Source organism: Parus major, chromosome 1 (genome assembly GCF_001522545.3).
Source record: "Parus major isolate Abel chromosome 1, Parus_major1.1, whole genome shotgun sequence".
Classification (NCBI taxonomy): Eukaryota; Metazoa; Chordata; class Aves; order Passeriformes; family Paridae; genus Parus; species Parus major.
In genome coordinates this window covers 29,533,582-29,554,484 of record NC_031768.1, presented here as the reverse complement: position 1 = coordinate 29,554,484, position 20,903 = coordinate 29,533,582, and the positions used below count along the sequence as shown (strand labels likewise).

Below are 20,903 nucleotides of genomic sequence, written 5' to 3'. Positions count from 1 at the left end.
CTCTATATGAAGTCGGAAATTTTAGTATGAGAGCTTGAATTTTGTTGAAAGGAGATGGTGTGGGAAAGCAAGATAAAAAGGTAAATTGTCAGACTTGGCTTAAGAAAACACATCAGAGGAAAGTGGATAGAAGAGAACAAGCTGTAAAAAGAACTTGTAAGAGCAAGGCTGGCAAGGGAAGAAATAGCACTGAGGAAACTTCCAAAACATTATTATTGCATACCCAAGAGGTGAGTGCTCAGTTCCTATGTACAGAAAAGAAGAGCAAATTTAAGAGTGACATTTAACTGTCACAGTGAAAGCAAAGAAGACAGTAATGAGAGGATGAAGGAACAATAAAAGGTGCTTGACTAGACTTTTCTCCCCAGCAAAAAAACAGATCTGAGTCTCAATTCCCATAAATATTTTGAGAGAAATTAACTTGGTTCAGAAAAACTCAGGGAGGAAAAAGACACTAAACAAGTGTTCAGATTAGACAGAAATTGTAATGGTTGTTAGCACAATGTGGGTTACTCTAGGAAATGCTGTACTGAAGAATATCCTTATTCAGCTTCTGCTTTGAAATTTGTTTTATTTGCATTTCTTAGTCACGGTCATTTTGTTAACAACTTTCAATGTTTTTAGAAATCAAAATACATTGCAAATTGCAATACACATCCAGAAATGAGACAGGTTGCATTTCAACCACTGAAGTGATGAAAATTTCATCAGAAACAGAGCATTCTTTGGTTAAATAAGAACAGCAGTTCAAAATAGCTGTGCTTAAATCCTGTACATGCATTTCTTTTGCCCAAATTAGCAAGAAGTGAGAACCCAACTTTTCAACTTCATTTTTCTTTTTTCAGCAAGTACACAGAAATTACTAAATACATCTTGTAAATTTTGCAAGACTACAGTTGAAATTTTAAACATGTTGCACAACAAACTTTTTTGGGAACAGAAATAATGAAAATAAAGAAAACATGGAAATTACACATCAGCTAATTGAAATGCTTAATAAATACATAAGAGCTTATCAAGACTTATGAAAATATTTAATACAATAATTAGAGCTCAACAAACAAATGGGATTTTTGCTATTCACTTGAACTGAAGCAAGATCAGACTACAGTCTTAAGGAACTATGGTTTTATTGTGATATTTCAGATAAAACTCTAGGTTAAAAGCCTCAGTAAACATCACTCACCATGTGATGACCAATATTACTTTAGACATTTTTCTGTTTAAAAAAAAAAATTAGAACTAGCCTATAAATAATAAAATAAAGCCCAGATAAGCAAACTACTATCACCTCCTTTTTTTTTTTTTTTTTTGGTCTGACAAATTCTATTCAAAATCTGCAGGTTGTATTTTTGATTAATTTCTAGACTTTCAAGGACTCTCATGGTAGTTATTCATTGGGTGAAGGAAGCATGAAATGAGAACAGGTTATATAAGACAGCATTTCTTCATGAGGCCCCTTTTGTCACTTTACATGTCACCAGCATTTCATGTTTTGAGGTTCTGTCAAGAGCCTCGTGGCAGATCCATACAGAAAAGCTTCTTGATGAATGTGTCATTTTACAATACAGAAGCTACTCCAATTAATCTGTGTGTGCGAGGAGACAGCCTATAACAAGCAGGGTGTTGTAAATTCAAAACCTTTCTTAGTACACACAAACTTCTTAAACCATTAAAGCTCTTCTGAATCTTCTTGACACAATCCCTTACTGCTTCAAGGCTTGTTGATAAGGTAATGGATAGGACATAGGACCATGTCACTGTTGCCAGTGAATGAAATGGATGAAACTGAGAGTATAGTAACAGTAGCACTTCTAAAATTTTTCCTTCCTTTTTCAGCTTGTTTAAACATTAAGACTGTACTCTGGATTTGCTTAATCTGTGTGTATTTAGGAGTGGGGGTAAGAATGGGGGTTTCAGGTTTCTCTGGGAATAGTAGTAAACAGGTATAAGGAAATACATAATTCTACTTTCACAGGAATGTCTGTGAAATTCTCTTACAAGGACTAGCATTCTTCCTGTTGAACTCAGATTTGAAAGTCCCATTAATCCTAATGGACAAAGCCATCAAATCCTTAGTGGACAAAGACCCCCACGGCAAAATTATAGGAATCGAGGATTTCACTTGATGAGATTCTGTAAATCTGTATAGGACAGGCCATCTTGCTTCAGTATTACACAATGCAAGATTCAGGGGCAAACTCAAATGTGAAAATGCAGCTCATCTGCCAAGAAAAAAACCTGAAGGAAATAGATTCAGGCAGGACACTTCCTCCTTTTGTGTAATTACCTCTGTAAAAGATCTGCACGGCTAACAAAGTCTCTGGCAGTGAGACAAGAATAAAAAAGCTAAGTGAGTGTCTAAACAGAGTTTCCCCTCCCCTCATTTTCCTTGTTTTCTTACAGAATATCAGGAATAGTAGTGATGCCTGGGGCCCAGGACTCACCCTAGGGCTAAGTTGGGTGTCCTGGGGCCCCTTGTAGTTAAATCAGCATGGTGCCCAGCTGTTCTGGGAATGACTCCCTCTCTCCATGCCTGAGCCAAAATAAGCTCAGCTACACTTAATTGGCTTCCAGCTGATCATAGATCATGCAGCTGCCTCTGAGCTCTGCCCAGGGATTAACCTGTACAAGCTCAGGGCACTCACCCAGGCTCCTCCCCAGCCCAGATGTGGTGCAGGCTGATGTCCAAAGCTCAAGTGCATTCCCAGTGATGCTGGAAGACCTTCCCCACAGGCACATAAACTCCATCTCAATGTGTCTCCTTCTTCATGTAACAGGGAGAGCAGCCATATAATTTTCAAACTGTGTGGTGACTTGGCTGATTAGCCATGGAAATTTTCTTTCTGTGATACCCTTAAGAACTGCAGAATATGTTTACCAGGGGGACATCTAGAGAAAGAACTGACAATGATTAAAATACTTTTGCACCCTTTTGGTATTACCATGTGAAAAGCCTATACATAATGTGTTTGCAACAAAGTTTGTACTTTCCACACTGGGAAAAGCAGTTATTAATGACCTGAAATACCTACCATCTTTAGGCTTCTTTAGAAAATAAATGAATGAACAAGCCCTTTAAATCTTGGCGAGGAAACAGAGTTAAGGGACAGGCTCCACCCCTTAGTGAGTTAGTGAGGGCTTATAAAAAATCAGTTGCACAAGCCAGTTAAAAATAAAGCAGCGGTTGGAGCATGGAGGCAAAAAAAATTGGGTCTACAGGCTATTAAAAATACTTTTCCTGTCTCAACAGGAACAGGCTAGCTGAGAACATTTACTTAAATTCTTCTTATAAGAATGTTTTTACTTGTATTGAGATAATCCTTGTGGGGCTGATTTGATTTTGGCCTTTAATGTGTTTAACCAGCTTTGTGTCAGAGACAAGTTATAGTGGAGCTGTGTTGTTTGAACTGATTGCTTTTTTTCTGCTAAAGAGAGAAGGTTTACTCAATTTCCAAGTGAAATATCAAATTATCTAATTAGGGAAAAGCACACATAGGAAAGAGAAGCTAGCAAATGAGGACAGCTTTAGCAAATAATTTGTTTTTAAACTTAAATACCTAATTTTTCAGCTATTAACTTTCTCTAAAAATACTTACAAATCAAGGGAGACCCAGCAGCAGTAATACCTCCACAATGCATAGAGGGTTCTGAGTAGGCAATTTGCATTTTCTGCAAATCAGAACATTATATTTAGCACATAGTGTAGTTTCCCTGTGGGTGCACAGCAATAGAAGTCAAAACAAACAGATACAAAGCATTTTAAAAACAGCATTTCAGATGACGCATTGCCTGCTTGAAATGACAAGTCTGTACATTGCAGGGTAGGGCTAATATCCACCTCTCCTTTATAATTTGAAAGTCTGTGTTGATTTATTTTCACTCTGCTCCATGTGAGACAGGGCTATTTTGAAGCCTTTTGGGAGAAGAGGAAAAATATCACTGTAAATAAACCATCTACCATGAAATTTTAAAAGTGTTTGGAAAGAAAACTCAGGAGATTTCTATCTCAAATCCCATTCAATCATCCTTTACTTGGAACTGCTTTTAAATACTCTTCTACTGCAATGGGAGAAACTTCTCCATACCAGCTTTGAAGCCAGATGTGTTCAATGTTCATTTTCATGAAGAACCACTCATAGCTACGAGGCCACTTTCTTACCACTGGGTGCCTAGAAGAACAAAGAAAAACAAAAAAAAAATGTTAGAAGATGTGCCAAAGCATATGCATACTCTGCTTTTTTCTTCAGCTTAGTGTGCTCAGCCAGAGTGAAACCTAAGATATGAGAACACAACCATTCATCTTTTTGGCCCTTCCTTGCTGTAAGGTTTACAATCTTCCACATCCCAGTCTGGGGCAAACTGCCACACAGGCAGCCAGCAATCACCACCTTCCCCCACTGCAGAACCCTGTCTCTAAAGGTAGATGTTGTTCAGCCTCTGAATAAATGAAAAATAGTTAGAGAAAACTCTTTGAATGCATGTCAGGGTTGTGCTTGTATCTGTTTAAAGGAAACACTGTCCTGAAATATCACATCTTTGGTAGCAATTGTGGTAGAGAGGGAGGGCTAATAAAACTGGGTAGCAGGTAGAGCATAGCCTCTGCTAGCTGTCACCTCCAAGAGCCTTCTCATCCTGTATTTATGTCTCATTTCTCTGGTCTTCCTTACAGTTAGGTTAGACAGATTCTCCCTGACTGGGTGCAGATCTTTGGTCCCCAATCCCTGGCAGGTGTAGCTGTGGGAAGCTCACCAGTGATGCACAGAGTGGATACCACCGTTCAAGTCACAGTGTTCACAGGAATATTGGCAGGGAGTGGTGCAAGTCTGGGCAGAGTTGGCTCAGTGCCCCTCTGCTCCTGCAAAGGATCCTGCAGCAGAGGTACTTGGTTTGGCAACGTATTGGTTTCCCTCTCATTGGGAAAATGGTGTTTCCTACCATTTTCTGAGTTGTTTCTTTGAGTACCCATGACTCTGGGGTTGGTAAGTGGTGTCAGATGCTGCTGGCACTGGATGTTCCCCAGCAGCCCTCACTTTATCATTCTGGTTCTTGCACCTGACAGCAGAGCATCCTCTGCTGAGGCACTGGTGGATTCTGGATCACTTGGGAATTTAATTCCCATGAAGTTCGTAAAGAAGTGTGTCAATATGGCCCCATCTGTTCATGGTCCCATTTTTGTTATTGATGGCACACACACTGACAGAGTCTCACCCTGACCCTATCCTGTAGGTCAGAAGGAATATAATCTCTGGGCTGTTTTGGATCCAAGCTCATCCCAGTTTCCCAGTAGTATTTGATTGACCAGGAAAAGTGCATCTGGAGGACAATCCCTGGCAGCCTGTGTGGGACATGTGTGCCCCAGCTAAGGTTCAGGCTTTTCAAGCCTGTAATTCTGGACACCCAGTGAAGGGCATGGGGGCACGCCCTGTGTGTGTGTGCGCTCCACATCTGGGTTGTCCTTGCATCTGTTCAAAGGAGACTGTTCAGTAAGTACTACGGCTTTGAAGCAGCTGGGACATTAGGAGATGTAATTAAATTTATAAACTCCACCCTGAAAATGTTTGTAAGCCCAAAGACAGCAGACCTCTGCTCTTTGTCTGAGTCCTCTACCTGTCATAAGGTGGGGTAGAATCATTAAAGATAACAAATACACCATGGAATTATGGAATATCTCCTTGGAACCAGGTGACATTCTTCATAATCCCCAGATTATAAACCATGTGCCTTACCAGAGTCCAACACTAACTGTATTTCCATATTTCATTTCCTCAAGAGTTAAAAGGTCTGTCATTCCAAACCACACAGAAGCCAGCATGCTTCATGGCCCCAAAGTAAAGGTCAGGCTTGTTATTTCTCAGATTTTCTGTACCAAACGGCCACATTTGTATATTTGTCTCTAACCCGTGAGTTGCACTCTACTACGTGCCTTTTAGATACAGACCTGGAAAACATTGCTTGCTTGGCAAATTCTACTTCCTCTGGAGGCACTGTGACCATCTGTCCCATGAGAGTCAGCCTGGTGCACCTCGGATCCTCTGGATCAATCACGTTTTTTCTGTGCACAGAGAAAAATGCTCATGAGTAATAGCTTACTTGCTTTCTTAAGGGTTTTTGGAGAAGTGTGGACTCCTGCTCACATATAAAAAAACTTTGTCAAGCCTTGTGGGTCATCTCTACTCCCAGCTATACTGTTTGGTGGAGGGGGGTAGTCTGGAAGGAACACTTGACTGACACATAGCTCTGCTGTAGATAGTTGCTTAATTTTAATTTATGTTCACGAAAGTTGGACTAGTATCTATTGGATTGTAAAAAATTGTGAAAATGGCAGTATTCCCAGACAGATGTACAGAGCTGTATTCACAGAATACAGCTGATTCTGAGAAGAAGTAGTGAGATGGTTAGTCTGTACCTGTGCCTACAGAAAAGAATACGAATATGTGTATCTGTATGTAAAACATAAGGTCTTTTCATTGTGCTTATCCTAGAAAATAAATCCTTGTTCATTTTTTTACCCATTTTTCAACTGCTTTACACCAAATAGAAAAGTTCTCCAATTGCTTTCAGACCAAGACAGGGAAGGTACTTGTTACTTTTTGGCTCTTTGTATATAGTAATAATAAATAACTCCCATTAGTAACTGAAAGGCAATTACTGACTCTGACATATACAATACAAGGATATAAATCGTAAGTAAATCTACTAATTGAAAAAAAAAAAAAAATAGTGTATGAAATGACTGCAGAGGCTTGATCCTGACAAACACTGAGCAGCCCAAAGTCCTGCTGCCAGCAATTTGAGACTGCTTAGTGTCTCAGGGAACCACATTCCCATGTCAGCCCAAGAAACTACATTAGGAAATGAAAGCTGCATTTCTTTTTCACCGTGTTTTAATCACATCTGTGCACAATTTTACTTAAAGATCTTGGCTTGAGCCCTTTAGCCTTAACTGTGTGCAATCTGCAATGGCTTCATTTTTGATTATACTTCTCAATGTGTGTCTAGTATATGCAGGAAGCATATGGGCATCCTCCTGCAGCTAATTTAACACCTGCAGATTCTTCACAGATGGTTATGAGAGACTGTGTAGCTCACTAGATAAAAGATCTGCTTTTCTAAAGACGGTCAGAAAGAGAGATACATAAGTACAGTAGGCTGACTGATACCTGACTATGTCCAGTAAGCACTTGCCACTGTCTGCTGCCTGACCTCCAAAGTACCATTTGCAGTCACGTCATCTCAGGGACATTTCTTCAGTGTTCTGTTCAGTTTGGAGCAGCAGTTGTCTGTTTAACAACATTTGGACAAATTCCACATGTATTCATTTTCCTCTCCCATGCATACTGATGGGAGGAATGGCTGAGGCCAAAGATCAGGCTCAAACTTTCTGTCCACATCAACTTATAGTGTTCTAATTTTCTCTAGTACAGTTTTTTACATTATAAAAGTGGTGTTCTGAGTACCCAAAAATCCACATTCCCTGCTCAGGCGCTGGGTTTATTTCTATCAATGTGTATGCAGAGTACAAACTTGTCTAGATGATCACCTTGGTACACCATAGATCCTCAGCACTGACTCCTCCTGCCTGCTGAAGGTGTCCCTTCATGTCTGGGTTCCAGTGGCCTGAAAGCACTCTGGAACACAGCTCCATACCTGTAGCTCCTGGCATTTCTTTTGCATAGGCTTTGGGTGTTGTGTGGCTGCCCAGTATCAATGGCCCAGTGAGATGCTCACCCACCAAAACACAAATAAAGGCAAATACAGTGAATACAGCTGAAGAGAAAGGAGCCAATCCCACATGCAGAGGGTATCAGCTGAGGGTATGCATGTCCAGCAGCCAGGGCAATGCACATTCACACTCTTGCAACTGTTGGCCCTGGATGGTGAAGTGTTAAAGTCCATTTGAAGCAATCTCCTGATCTGTTGTTATCTTTTATGCCTAATCTTAATAATGTACCCAAAGCCCTCTGTATATGTTTATATATTCAGTATATATTTAACATTTATATTGATAAAGGAAAGGGACTTCTTGCGAGCAGAAATTCAGTTCAGAAAATTGCTTTCAAACAACTGTGCATCTGAATATATGATACAATTTCCTCCACAGACAAACAGTATCATAAAACAACTGAAGAGCCAGGAAAAACAGGAATATTTGCAAATGTTTTTCTTGCACACAGTTCCTACATAATATGTGGTTAATTACTGTCAGAGAGGATTTTGAAAGGGATTGTTATTAAAAGATGTCTGTTTCACAGAACAGATGAAGGCCATGGATTCTGGATGTGATCAGGGGCAGTGAGAAGTTTTGGTCTGACCTTCTCAGATTACAATTATTTGGTGTTTTTATGCAAGTCCTTGTTTATTCTGAAAGCATAGTATGTGATTTTGAGTAGGCAATAGAGCTGATGTAGCAGTGAACCCCTCCTGCCTTTGCTGAGAAAGTTTTGTCTAATAGGACTGGTGTGTGATGTGACTCTTCCCCAACTGACATGAAAAGCTGCTTTGCACATATCTGGCTGACAACAAAGGCCACACACACTGTGCATCCATAGCTTGAAAAGTTTTTTTTTTCCCCCAGCTTCTTCTGTTTACAGTTTTCTGTACATTCTCTTGAGCTATGGTGCTACACTGGTTGACACACATAATCCTATCTTCCCAGTAAAAATTATTCAAACTTAATTTTGCATATTGGAATAATAATCTGGAGGGCCAGTTTGTTTTTCTGGAAAATGACTCAAATTATTTGTTGAGATTGTGTGAGGTGAAGTTTTGGAAGAGCTGAACAGAGGAATGATACATTTTAGTCCAGCACACTGTTATTACTTGTTGGTTTTGCTTTCTGCCTCTTATCATAGGTTTTTTGTTTCAGATTAGGAACCTGGTATTCTAATCTGACATTAGCATTAGTATATTCTTTTTCAAAGGAACCCTTCATATTATGAAGTGAATCTGTTTCTGCATTTCTTTTTTTTTTTTTTTTAGCATTGTATTTCCCTAATGATGTTTGATTACTTTTATATTTCTCAAACCATCAAAACCCACTAAACTTACAGCTTCCATTTATAAATGTTATGAATGGGTCTTGTGTTTTCAGTGTTGTTGCCAGTGCAACTAATATAAATGCAAGATTTACTTCCCTGGAGCAAGGTGATATAGTCAGGGATTTATGTCTTATTTTCACTAAAGACAATAAAGGGATATTTACTAAAACATTCCTCACTTGAATCTGTAGAGGTCTAGTCATGCATTCACTAGACATTGCTTGTCTCTGTATAAATACATATTCAGCTCTCAGTCCCTGAGTTACTTTCATCTTTGCTGGTACAAGAATAAGTAGATGCAGAGGAGTGGCTTTATGTAACATTTGTGTGCTGCTGACTGGGTGTGAGAGGGAGGCAGAGTCAGGGGTAGAGATTTGACACTGTTGCTCTGTTGAGGAAACCCAAGGTGGTTTCTCAGGTGGTTTGTCTTTACCAGAATCAAGCCCTCTGTCTCCATGGGGAGGACTTCATGAATGCTATAGTAAAATATGAACTGAGGGGAAGAGAAAGCAGGTAACTGTGAAAGAAGACCAAGCAATAGGAACACATTCTTTTTTTCGAACTTACTTCAAATACATATACTTCGTTGGGGAAAATTAGGAAGGCCAGATTAAAAGGGAAGAAGATTCGGTTTATAAGAAAACAGTGCATTAAGACAAATCATCTTAATTATTCATCTAATCTGTGGAGAGAGAAGAATTAATTGTTCGTGTTCCTCTGCTTACAGTGAGCAAAGCAGGTATGCAGAGTTTGACCCAGTCCAGGCAGTTTTCTTCCAAGTGTATGAGATGACATCACCTACCAAGGTGCCAGTTTTACTGAGCTTAAGGAGAGGCCTGCATCCAAGTGAAAAGTATTTCCCAAGAGAAATGCAATGCTGCAAAGCACACTGCTAATGAACACGTCCCACTTACTATGTAACACTTCCGCAATTTCTGGGTCCTGGTTCAAAAGCGGTTCAGAGTAAAGAGTGTTACCTACTCATTAAATTGTTTACTACACAAGCCATCTCTTGGAGTTTAATTAGAAGGTTCTTATACAGCAGCTATCCAAGTTCAGGTGTTATGAACCGGCTGCTGTGGTTATATTGACACATAAGATGATGTGACTTGGTTAGGATTCCCTTTCACAGTTGAGATCTCTGCTTTGACTGATGATGCTCTGTCTCCTGGTTTCTGACCAAAGTATCCCTGAGTATTATCTTCATTCTCAGCCTCTGCAATCCACTAGTGAGGTGACACTGATCTGCCACAGATCAACAGGAAAAACAAGAGTTTGGAAGGCACTTGGGAAGCAAATCCAGGTACTCCCAAGAAAGAACTGTTAGGAGAAAGGCAGGAGGGTTCAGTACTGTTCCAGTCTGGGTGTGGAAGCAGGGATCTATGCAGAGGAATCCCTCTCTTCTTCCCCGGCCCCCTTTTCCCACAAAGGAGCTGACATCCTTCTCCTCCACCCCCTGGGGAAATAAGATCTTTCATCCTCCCTGGGAGGATACACAAATGTCCCCTGAACACACTTCTCACTGCTGTGTGAGAAAGCACTGCTCTTATCCCTCTGCTTCTTCATAGTTGAAGAGAAAAAAAAGTTGGGAAAGAGTTTTCTCCTATTGCAGGAGAGACAGAGAGCCAAGAAGAAAGCCCCAGTTTCCCTACTTTTTTCTTTTTTTTTTCCTACTTTAAAGCATACAGCTCATGAGTGGCATAAGGGCAATGACTGCTTCCACACATTCTAAGCGCTCCTATAATGGTAGCAGTCGTGAAAACCCATGTAATTAGGGGGTGGGGATTGGCTGCTGACCCAGCTCATCCCTGTCACCTCCCAAGGATGCAAAGTAGGTGACTCTGTCACACCCTTCACAGGGCTCCTCTTCACACAGCCCCAAACTGGGCCCAAGATGCAGAGGCAAGAGTTATTTTCTACTATATAAAATGTATGACAGGATTCTTGTCCCCTAAAATCTACAGAACGGAAGGGAGGGAACGCTCTGTCCTTAGAGAATTACTGTAAAGTGCATATAATTTTGATTCATAAATGTGATTAATTTTGAAAAGTAAGTTACTCTCCTCATTTATTTGTTCACCACTAACTGCTAGAGTCTCTGAAGCAGAAAGAATGTATTGGTGCTGCTAATCTGCACGGCATGAACGTCAAACAAAATCTCCACTGAAAGCAATTTCATAATCTGAAAAGCTGTTGCTGGCCTTCAACCGCATATGCCTAGGCAGTTCTGCCCTGCTCTGATTTTGACAAGAATTTTTTTTATCAGCCATGTTTGGGAGCCAGAAAAGTTAGTTAGAACATCTTTGCTTTTGGAAGAGGTCTTCTGTTCTGAATCTGAAGTTAGGGAGCTAAAGTGTATCAGTGCAGAGATTATTCTGTTCATCTAAGTGAGCCTATGCTCCCAGTATATGTGTTTTAACATTTTTAATAATTTCATTCTTTCTAGAAAATAATCCTTCCTAAAATGTTTAACTACTTTTACTTGAAGCCAGTCTGTTTTCCTCTCTCCACTGACAATAACAATGCATTTCTTCAGCTGAACTCTGTGTTTCAGACAGGAAGCTTTTATGTAGCTTAACCACAGACAATTCATGGAGGGAAAAAAAAAGAATCATACCATCAACTATTTCTGTGAACAGAGTCAGAGAAACACTATTTCACTAGGAAGGGATTTTAGGAAGTTGGTTATTTAAGAATATAGGAAAAATAGTAATTTAGAGCAGTATTGTGTGCATTGGGTCATGATGATAGTAGGTTTCATGTTTGACTTTCTAATTTGGGACCTTCATTTTAAATTTTTTTAAATACAGATTTTCTTTAAATACAGATTTTTCAGGAACAACTACTGACATAATTATTTGCACATGACTGAAAAGGGCCAATATAAATACCAGAATTAGAAATGTGTCTGTGCCACAGAATCAGGAGGTGGATCTCAAAACTTGATGGATGTCTGAATTCAGCCTTTGTCTTCTGCATGCATAATTTCCCTTTGTGTGAAGGTACAGTACCAGATTTCTTTGTTATATTAATCCTCGTATTAACAACAGTAACTCTACAAATCCAGCAGTAGTTATATGTTGTGTGGCCATATGACATCTCAAAGGTTGTGCAGTGGCAGGCTTATTGTCCCTAAGGATTGCCCAGGGAATGAAGTTGGATGTTTGTGCATGCTGCTGATCCACTACACAGCAGGAACCCAGACCCACAAAATTCCTCTTCTCTTCCCATGGTGGTTGAGAATTCATGAAAATCATTCATGGTCTGCAGTGTGGATTTGAAACACCATCCTCAACTAAGAGCAGGAAAAAACCAAAGGTGGACTGACCCCAAAGGTCGCTGCTTTTCCCTTGTATAAAAACCAGTTAATGGCAGCCATGTAACTGCTCCTTCTCTAAGAAAGATGCAGCGTGTCCCTGTGAATGTGCTGAACCTGATGTCAAGGAGGTGACACACGTTTAAAATTAATTGCCTGTTTTCCAGGCTGCAGCTGTAATGAGGCAGACACAGGGGCTTGCAAAGAGGAATCCTCTGAGCAGCCTGTGTGTTGTGAAATGTATTTAGAACAATAGCTGCTCTATTCTTTAATGTCGGGCTTGGTCTTGCTCCCTCTGAAAGCTGCAAGAATGGAACTCAATCTTTTCAGCTTGTCAGTGGCATAGACATACCAGCTTAGTCTATTTATAGCCCTGAACCATTTAATTTTTCTTGCCTCTATTATCTATTTATCAGCCTTCAGATAAAATGCCGTGTAGTTGCTAACAAATGCCGTCTCTATCCTGGCCATCAGAGCCTTCTCAGAGAGGGGCAGTCTGTCTCCCTCTGGGAAATGGCAATCTCTAGGTCAGAGATGAGGAATCCAAACCGTAGTTGCAATACTAAAATGCTTGCAATTAGTGCCTAGTCAGATGTGTCGCTGCTCTCTTTCTTTCAGTATTAAATGTTATTTTTCTTATTTGTTTAGGGTTTTCACATTTTCTCTCCAGCTGATTAAATATTGAGGCTGGAGCACCATAAAGGCCAGTCTTGTATTTCTCACATGTTTGAAAGGGAAAATATTTATTGTCAAGGTTTGGAACTTGAGTCTGTTCTGAAACAAAACAAATGAAATTTGCTACTAAATAAATTTAATATCAAATTGGTGTACACAAGTCACTTGAAACTCATTAGGTACACGAAGACATTGAAATGTCAGCTATGTTTTCTTTCTAAAGGCCAGAGATTTCTTTTGCATGCAATAGGTCAGAAGCATTTTTCAGGAGAGTGCCAAATACTCCCAGGAGCGCTGGCTACAGGCGCCAATCAGCTTTCACATTTATTTTGATTCTTACAACTCAGAGTAGATTAATAATGGAATTCTAATGAAGTTCCACATGAAAACAAGCTATGAATGCATTGCTGGCATACAAGGACATGAACTTTCTCACGTAGAATATTATTCACTTAGCTATTTTACATAATTATTTTGAAACCAAAACAATTAATGAAACAGTTGAAGAGAATGTCTGACAAGAATGACACTTTCCTTTGCATAGAAAACCTCACAGATACCATTTTAATGCTAGCAGGATATGAGGTCACACAGAGTGAAAGGTCTTGCCTTTCATATAGTGCTAGTAAAGAAGATTTTGCTATACTGAACTTGAGCCACCACATAAAGCTCTGCGCTGAGGATGCTGTGTGCTGTTTGCATGGCACAGCCTCTCTATCTCAGCAGGTCAAGTGCGCCCTGAAGGTGAGGACAGGCCACCCCAAGCACTGGCAGCAGGGCCCAGACATCTTGTTGTTTTCTTCAATGTTGCACTCCCCACAGAGGCCCTCTCTGTGGGGTAACAGTGGGATGGTGTGCTGGGCTGCAATTTTAGATGTTGCTACTTTTGAATGTAAAAATCACTCATGGATTCCCAGTTTAAAACATACATTAATTTCTGACTCTGGTTATAGGGGAAGGGAAGAAAAGAAGGTAAAGTCCAGTGCCCATAGCCTTCCTTTCTGAGAGAGCTTCAAAAATGCTCACATTTTCGCATCATCAAAAACAAAAATTGTAGCTCAAGTAAATACCCAGCTTTTCATTGTCCGTATTGCTTGTCCTCTGCACTAATGCCAACCAACATCTGTTTCAAATGAGAACTTCAGAAATAATAAAAAAGAAACTGAAGGTAACAACAAAATAAATAATGCATGGAGCACTGATCAAACTCCGAACCTGTGTACTCAATTCAGTAGTAAGCTCAATATTTAGAGTATGGTTACATGCTAAAATGAGAATATTCTGTTTTCCACCACCTTCTCTTTTTCTTTCCCCTTTCCTTTGCTCTTCTCTGGCTCTTGAGGAGCTGATTCGAGTTCCTAAGCCACTAGAAACCACATCCAGAAAAAAAAACAACGAACAAACAAAAAACCAGGAGGTTTCTGCTGGGTTACTGAGCTAAAATAGGCCCACCATATGGTCAGCTGGAGGGAGGGGGTGGGATCGCATGGCCAGGAGCAGTACTGGCCACAGGATGGAAAGCAGAAGGATCGGCAGAAAAACTTATTCTTGCTGTCAGGATAATTTTCTTCACATTTTTGTTTAGCTTAGACTAAGGCAAAGACCAGAACTGATGGGAGGCAGGGTAGCACATGACCGATAGTCAGGAGGGAGAGTAGGGATGTGGCAAATAGTAATTCGTTTGGACAAAGCTATTTTGGAAGTGCAGGTTTAGCTTCTTGGTGGTGCCCAGAGAGCTGCTCTCACCAGAGAGCACAGTCTCAGGCTGCAGAGGGGACTGGAGAGTCAGGTGACAGAATCCAGGTTGCCCTGGCTGCAAAACAAGCAGCAGCAGATATCTGGCATGCTGATCAAAAGGGTAGAGATTTGAAAATTAATAGTGATGTAATAAAAAGACATTGAATAAATATTCTCAAAGATTTGTGGTGTATATGGATTTCATATTTCTATAAATCATGCAGCATTTCTCTTTTGTTGGTGAATTGGCACTTCCCAAACTGGTGCATCGGGCAATGATGCTGCTAAGCCATAAAAGGCAAAGACTTTCAAGAGTGGCTGTTTAAAGTTAGGGATCAAAGGCCACACTTAAGTGCCTAAGTGGGTGTGTGGTTTTCAGAAGTGCTCAACACTACCACTTATCATCAATGGAAGCTGCTCTGAGTCTTAGGCCTCTGAAAATAGGGCATGAAGTAGTAGGACATAGGACTTGAAATACATTTTTAAGCACTGGATAGTAAGTTGGTCAGGATAGTAAGTTAGACTGAATGAAAAATCTCAGAAAGCAGGAATAAACCCCATTAAGCCTGCAATTAAAGAATGGATATATTTATTTTCTAAATTATTAATCCAAAATATTTAATGAAAATACTTAAGCAATATGCAGAACCATTCCAGTGTTAACTTCACTACTTCACTGACCTCCTCAAGCATTCAAGACTGAATTACCTTAACAAATGTTGGTGACAGAAGTCTCCTATTAGGTGTTTGACATTGTAAGAGGAAGCCATGATTTCCATTCCTTGGGAATAGGATGTTAGCATGAAATTACTGGTACTGCTTTGGACTAAGAAACATTTCATTTTTCCACCATATAACTCTCTAGAAAACAATATATTCTGAAGACAAACACAGACAACTGTAACAGTAATGTTTTATATTTGCCATTCCCTGCTTTTCCCAGGGCTCTTCTCAGCTATCAGGCTTAAGAAGTGGGATGATACTCTAGGCAATCCTCAGCTGGAGAAATCTGGTCTTAAGATAAAACCTCTCCTTCCACAAAGAGGGCTTTAAGTTGGAATAAAAACTGTTAATTCAATTTCTTTCTGAAGGAGTCTGCTCTTACCAGTTCTCTCTCTCTCTCCTTGGAACGTCGGCTAAGACCTGCTTTGGTAACAGAGTCCTGTCTGACACAATTTCAGTGTCATGTACCTCATCACGTAAAGAGGCCTTTGTAAATAACACTTCACACAAGGCTGACCCAGCCAAGTATGCCACAAGATTGACTGTAAACAAACATATGGTGGAGATACGTCTTTTTCAGGGAGACAAGAATGGAAGGGAAAATTGAATCATCTTTGAGGTTACATACATACATTTTACACATGTAAAGCTTTGGGAATCTGAAGTTATTCATTATACACAAGAATAAAAGGGACCTGTTGGAGTGAGTCCAGAGGAGGCCACGAAGATGATCATAGGGTTGGAGCACCTCTCCTACAAAGACAGGCTGAGCATATGGGGTTGTTCAGTCTGGAGAAGGCTCCATAAGCAGACTTACTCCTAAAGGGAGCCTGCAAGGGAGCTGGAGAGGGACTTCTCACAAGGGCTTGCAGAGACAGGACAATGGGATAATGGATTTGAACTAAAAAAGAGTAGGTGTTGATCAGATGTTAGGAAGAAATTCTTTGCTATGAGAGTGGTGAGACCCTGAAACAGGTTGTCCAGAGAAGCTGTGGATGCTCCATCCCTGGAAGTGTTCAAGGCCAGGCTGGATGCAGCTTTGAGCACCTTGGTCTAGTGGAAGGTGTTCCTGTCCATGGCAGGTGGGTTGGACTTAGATAACTCTTAAGGTTTTTCTAACACAAACCATTCTGTGATTATAGGATTCTATGACATGATTAAGAAGTCAACTCACTGCTGCCTCTGGAGAGAAGAACCAGGGACTGGATGTAGATTGGTAAACCTCAGACCTGTATTTCTTGATTTGGAGGGTCATTTAATGACTGTTTGTGATATACAAGGTGTAAAAAATTTGCAGATATCATATTCAATCATATTGTCTGAAGAGTTGGAAATCAGACAGAATGTCACAGGCCTGAGCATGTAACTTGTGAACTGAGAGCCTGAGATGCTCTTACAGAACCCAAAGAGTTGGAGTCCTGTCAAGGCATTCAGCAGGGCCTCCAGAGTTTTCAGCAGAGCAAAGATGCCTGCTTTACTGTGAATTGATCAGCCTCTGAAATTCTATGGATTTTACTGGCAAGATCACTGTAGGCTATTATAGGATCTTGAACACCTAGACTTTATGTAGGCACTTCCAAGAAGAGATTAAAATTTAGGTATGTTAATGTTTAGATATATTAATGTAAGCTGAAAGTCACTCCAGCTGTTGATGCTACAATATACTTCAGTGGCACCTCTGCTTTTCTCTACTATGCTTTAGCAGGGGAATTTACTGAAAAAAACCCAACCAAACAACAAAACTGTAGAAGGGAGCATGTAGCTGATTGTGAGAGTCAAAAATAAATGCAGGACATTGAGAGTGGTGGGGACCCAGCTTTCTGTTCTGAGGTCTCTGTTCTCACTGAAGGTGGTAGGAGGCAGATAAAACTGTTACCTGCAGAAATTTCCATCTGTCTCTGGAAGGGTCAGAGAAGCCATGGGATTCTTCAGAAGATCTGTCACAGTGTTATCCTTTGGTGTCACGTAAAAGAAAGGGATTCCAGTGCTGTTATTGACAGGACCATCACTGAGAAGTAAACAGTTCCCATAGGGCATACCTTGGACCTGCAAAATCCAAATAAGCAATTGGTTACATATTTATGCATAGACAGGTGGGGGATTTTCTCAAGGGCTCTAGCAGAGAAAACAGCCAGCCCCATTGCTCCCACTTTCTGTTGTCATCATGAGAGAGCATTTCTTCTAAATTAGATCTATCTCCTCTACATTACATTCATCATGCTTCTATGAAAACAGATCTCGCCCCTAGTCCTGTCCATGACACTATACAGAGTATTTTCTCTTCCACTAAGCTTAAAGGAACTACCAAATTTAAAATGTTTAAGTGCATTAGTATATTTTTTTCCTGCCATCGATGTCAGGAAATGTTTACTCTAAACCACTGCTGGTACCTTTCCTCAAGCCCAAAAGGATATAGAGCCTAATTTAGCTTTGGCTCAGCCTGCTTTTTACTCTAATATCGCCTCCTCTTTTGGTTTTGATTTACAATGTGATTGCATGGGTTTGCAAAAACAAAAAAGAAATCATTTTAGCTAGAATTGGGTTTGAAGTCAAACTGGACATCAGCTCAGCTTCCTGGGCAGGAACATTTGATCAAAGGGGTGTCTCAACTACCAAGCCAGCTAAGGCAAAACCTCCTCCCATGGCAGAGAAGGGACACTGAGGAGCCAAGTTTTCAAAAATATTTTCTCCCATACACTGTCCTGTGTACACACAGTGGTGATAATGCATGCAAAAATGTTCTTGCTCAGTATTGACACTCATTAATATACTCCAGTATACTCCTACTATGCTTGTCCCATTACAAATATATATATATATAAAAATAAATATATAAAATATATATTATATAATATATATAAATATATTCTATTATAAATAGTAATGACAAATATTCAATTAATTGCTCCTTTTATTTCCTTGTCTTCAGATATTTTTCCCTTGTCTCTTAGATGTTGAACAGTAAAGTTATCCATCAATACATTAAATCTTTTACAACAAAATCAAATTAAATATTAATAGTTAATAAGAAAACCCTGGAGATGTTGTTACCTGGGTAGCTTTCTGATTTTTAATGTTTATATGCCTTTAAAATTTTAATGCTTATAATGCTTATAAATGGCCTTTGTTGACTTTCCTTAGAAGTAATATTTTCATGATATTACATAATTTAGAAAATAAAAATATTTCTTATTAATAAGAGTTACAATTTTAAAAAAAAAAAGCTCTCAGTAATATTGCAGGACATATTCCTGCAATATTAAAATAGTCTGTCATGCAAGGTCAGTGTTACCCTGGATTTTCAAAAATAACTGATCACACGCAGCATAGTTCAGCATTCAAAGCAGCAAACACCACCACCCGAATTTCAAATTTTATTATGAAGCAGATTTTTCTGTACTACTTCTGTGCTCTGTCTGGAGGAAGATAACTGCAGACTGTATTACGGCTGTAATTCCATTGACGGTTTCTGGTGAGAGCATAAACCAAGAGAGTTACAATCACATGGTTTAACAGGATTTCCAAAAGCTGAGGTAGAATTACAGGCCTCTTCTGTCTACGTAAAAATTCATTTAATAGTATTTTTTTTTTTCAATCTGTTACTTTGTATTTCACAATAACATTAAGTGCCGCTAACTCAGCCAAGCTTCTGAAGACTTACGTGCTTCAAAATTTAATTTAAAATTGTAAGCTAATTAATCTGTGAATAAGATTCACAGATTCTTTCCACAGAAAGTTAAGAATGTTTTTTGTATTTATTTATTTATTCCCTTTTTGTCCGAGTGTTACTGAATGCTGTGTCTTATCCCAACATTTCACTTTTAGAAAGGCAGTAATCTAAAGCTGGACAAAATAATGACCCCAATTCCCAGGTACAGCCCAGCTATTTTGTTTAATGTTCCTGACAGAGAAATCGTCCTTTAAGGTGGTATAGCCGGACGGACGGGCAGATTTCGTGGCAGCCCACCAGGCTCTCCTCCTTCTCTTCCGCATCCTCCTTTAACAGCCCCTCTCCAAACCCTGCGATGCAGCTCTGTCTTACTGGCCTAGAGATTTTGCTTTTTTGCGTGTCTCTCTGGCGCGGGTTTTAGCGTGCATCCTCCCTCCCTGTGCTCCGAGCACGATTTCTCCTGCAGAGTTTGCGCCGCTCCCTGCGCGGGGCGGGCGCCCGTCCGGCGGGTAACGCGTGCCGGGCGCCGGGGGCACCGTACCTTTCCTCGGGCGGCCCGCGTCGCCACGAAGCCCCAGGTGTTGTGTTGGGCGAGGAAGCGGGCGGTCCCGGCTCGTCCCGGCGCCCCGCCGCCCTCCCGCCGGTAGGAGAACATCCTGGACGGGGCTGCCCCCTGCCCCGGCCGCCGCGCCGCCGGCCCGGAGCCCAGCGCCGCATCCTCGCGGTACGCCGAGGCCGGGAAACTCTGCTTCCAGAGGCCGCCCGCCTCCTCCAGCAGCGCGGGCAGCGCCTCCTCGGTGGAGGAGCTGTGCAGCTCGTCGGCCGCCGCCCCCGCCTCGGGCAGCGGCCACGACACGGAGCTGACCACCACGTACCCCCCCGCGCCGCCGCACATCAGCGCCGGCAGCAGCCACCACGGCCACGGCCGCCGCGCCGACATCTTCTGCGGCAGCGCCCGCGCCGCTCCCGCCGCGCCCTCCCGCGGCCGCCGCCCGCCCCGCAGCGCCCCCTCCCCACCGCAGCGGCTCGGCCCGCAGGCGCGACACGCCTCGCTGTGCTGCCCGCCAGCCCCAGCGGGAGCCTCCGCCCGCACCTGCCACGGACACCTCGGCACAGCCTCCCGCGGCTCTCAGCCCCTCTGGGGGCTCTGGGGCCCCTCGCGGTTCTCAGCCCACGCGGAGCTCACCGCGGGGCAAGCCTGCCTTTGCTCGCGGGGGACCTGGGAGGCTGCTGGAGCCTCTGGCTCAGGTGCGCGGTCCAGCAGGTATCTCACGTATTAAGTTCTCTACATGCACCGCAAAACCAAAAAGATGGAGCTGTCTGGGCGGAGGTTGTGCGACCTCTCCGCTTGTTAAAAAAAGAGACAATCCACGAGGGAGAGTGTCCATGTGAACGCTCCCATTGCAGGGAAAGCTTCATTTGGGCACTGGGGTCGGTCAAGTCACAGCTAGACCCCAAGGCTGAGGTGTCAGGCAGCATTAGTTTGGTGTTTTCAAAGATGCGGTTTTGATATGCAAGTACATGGGCCTGCTATTAAACGTTTTCCAGGCGAGGTTTTAATTAGGCTAAGATTTGCATGTATATGGATTTCTATCAATAGCCCAAATTAATAAAGGCACATGTGCATCCAGTTCCTTTCTTGGCAGTAGACCTCTTCAATATGGCCATGCAAAGATGTAATTCTTTAAAACACATGCTTGTAAACTTTCGCTGTATTCATGCAAATTTTTTAAGGAATGCA

At 41.4% G+C, this 20,903-nt stretch overlaps 1 protein-coding gene across 4 annotated transcripts; it reads right to left on the bottom strand.

The window, feature by feature from the left end:
* Positions 1-20,125, bottom strand: CREG2 (cellular repressor of E1A stimulated genes 2). 4 transcript variants are annotated; one of them, XR_001524356.3, is made up of 6 exons: positions 19,704-20,125; positions 17,369-17,538; positions 5,942-6,055; positions 4,089-4,172; positions 3,600-3,672; positions 1-33 (listed from the first exon to the last, which is right to left on the bottom strand). XR_001524356.3 is itself a non-coding variant. In XM_015644601.2 (5 exons), coding segments are annotated over exons 1-5 (768 nt in total). In that variant the 5' UTR covers positions 20,103-20,125; the 3' UTR covers positions 552-3,671. The 4 variants fall into 4 exon arrangements, 2 of the variants coding, with proteins under 2 accessions (XP_015500087.1, XP_015500078.1); XR_002002286.2 differs by having other exon boundaries at positions 11-33; positions 3,600-4,172; XM_015644601.2 differs by lacking the exon at positions 1-33 and having other exon boundaries at positions 552-3,672.
* Positions 20,126-20,903: the final 778 nt, after the last annotated feature.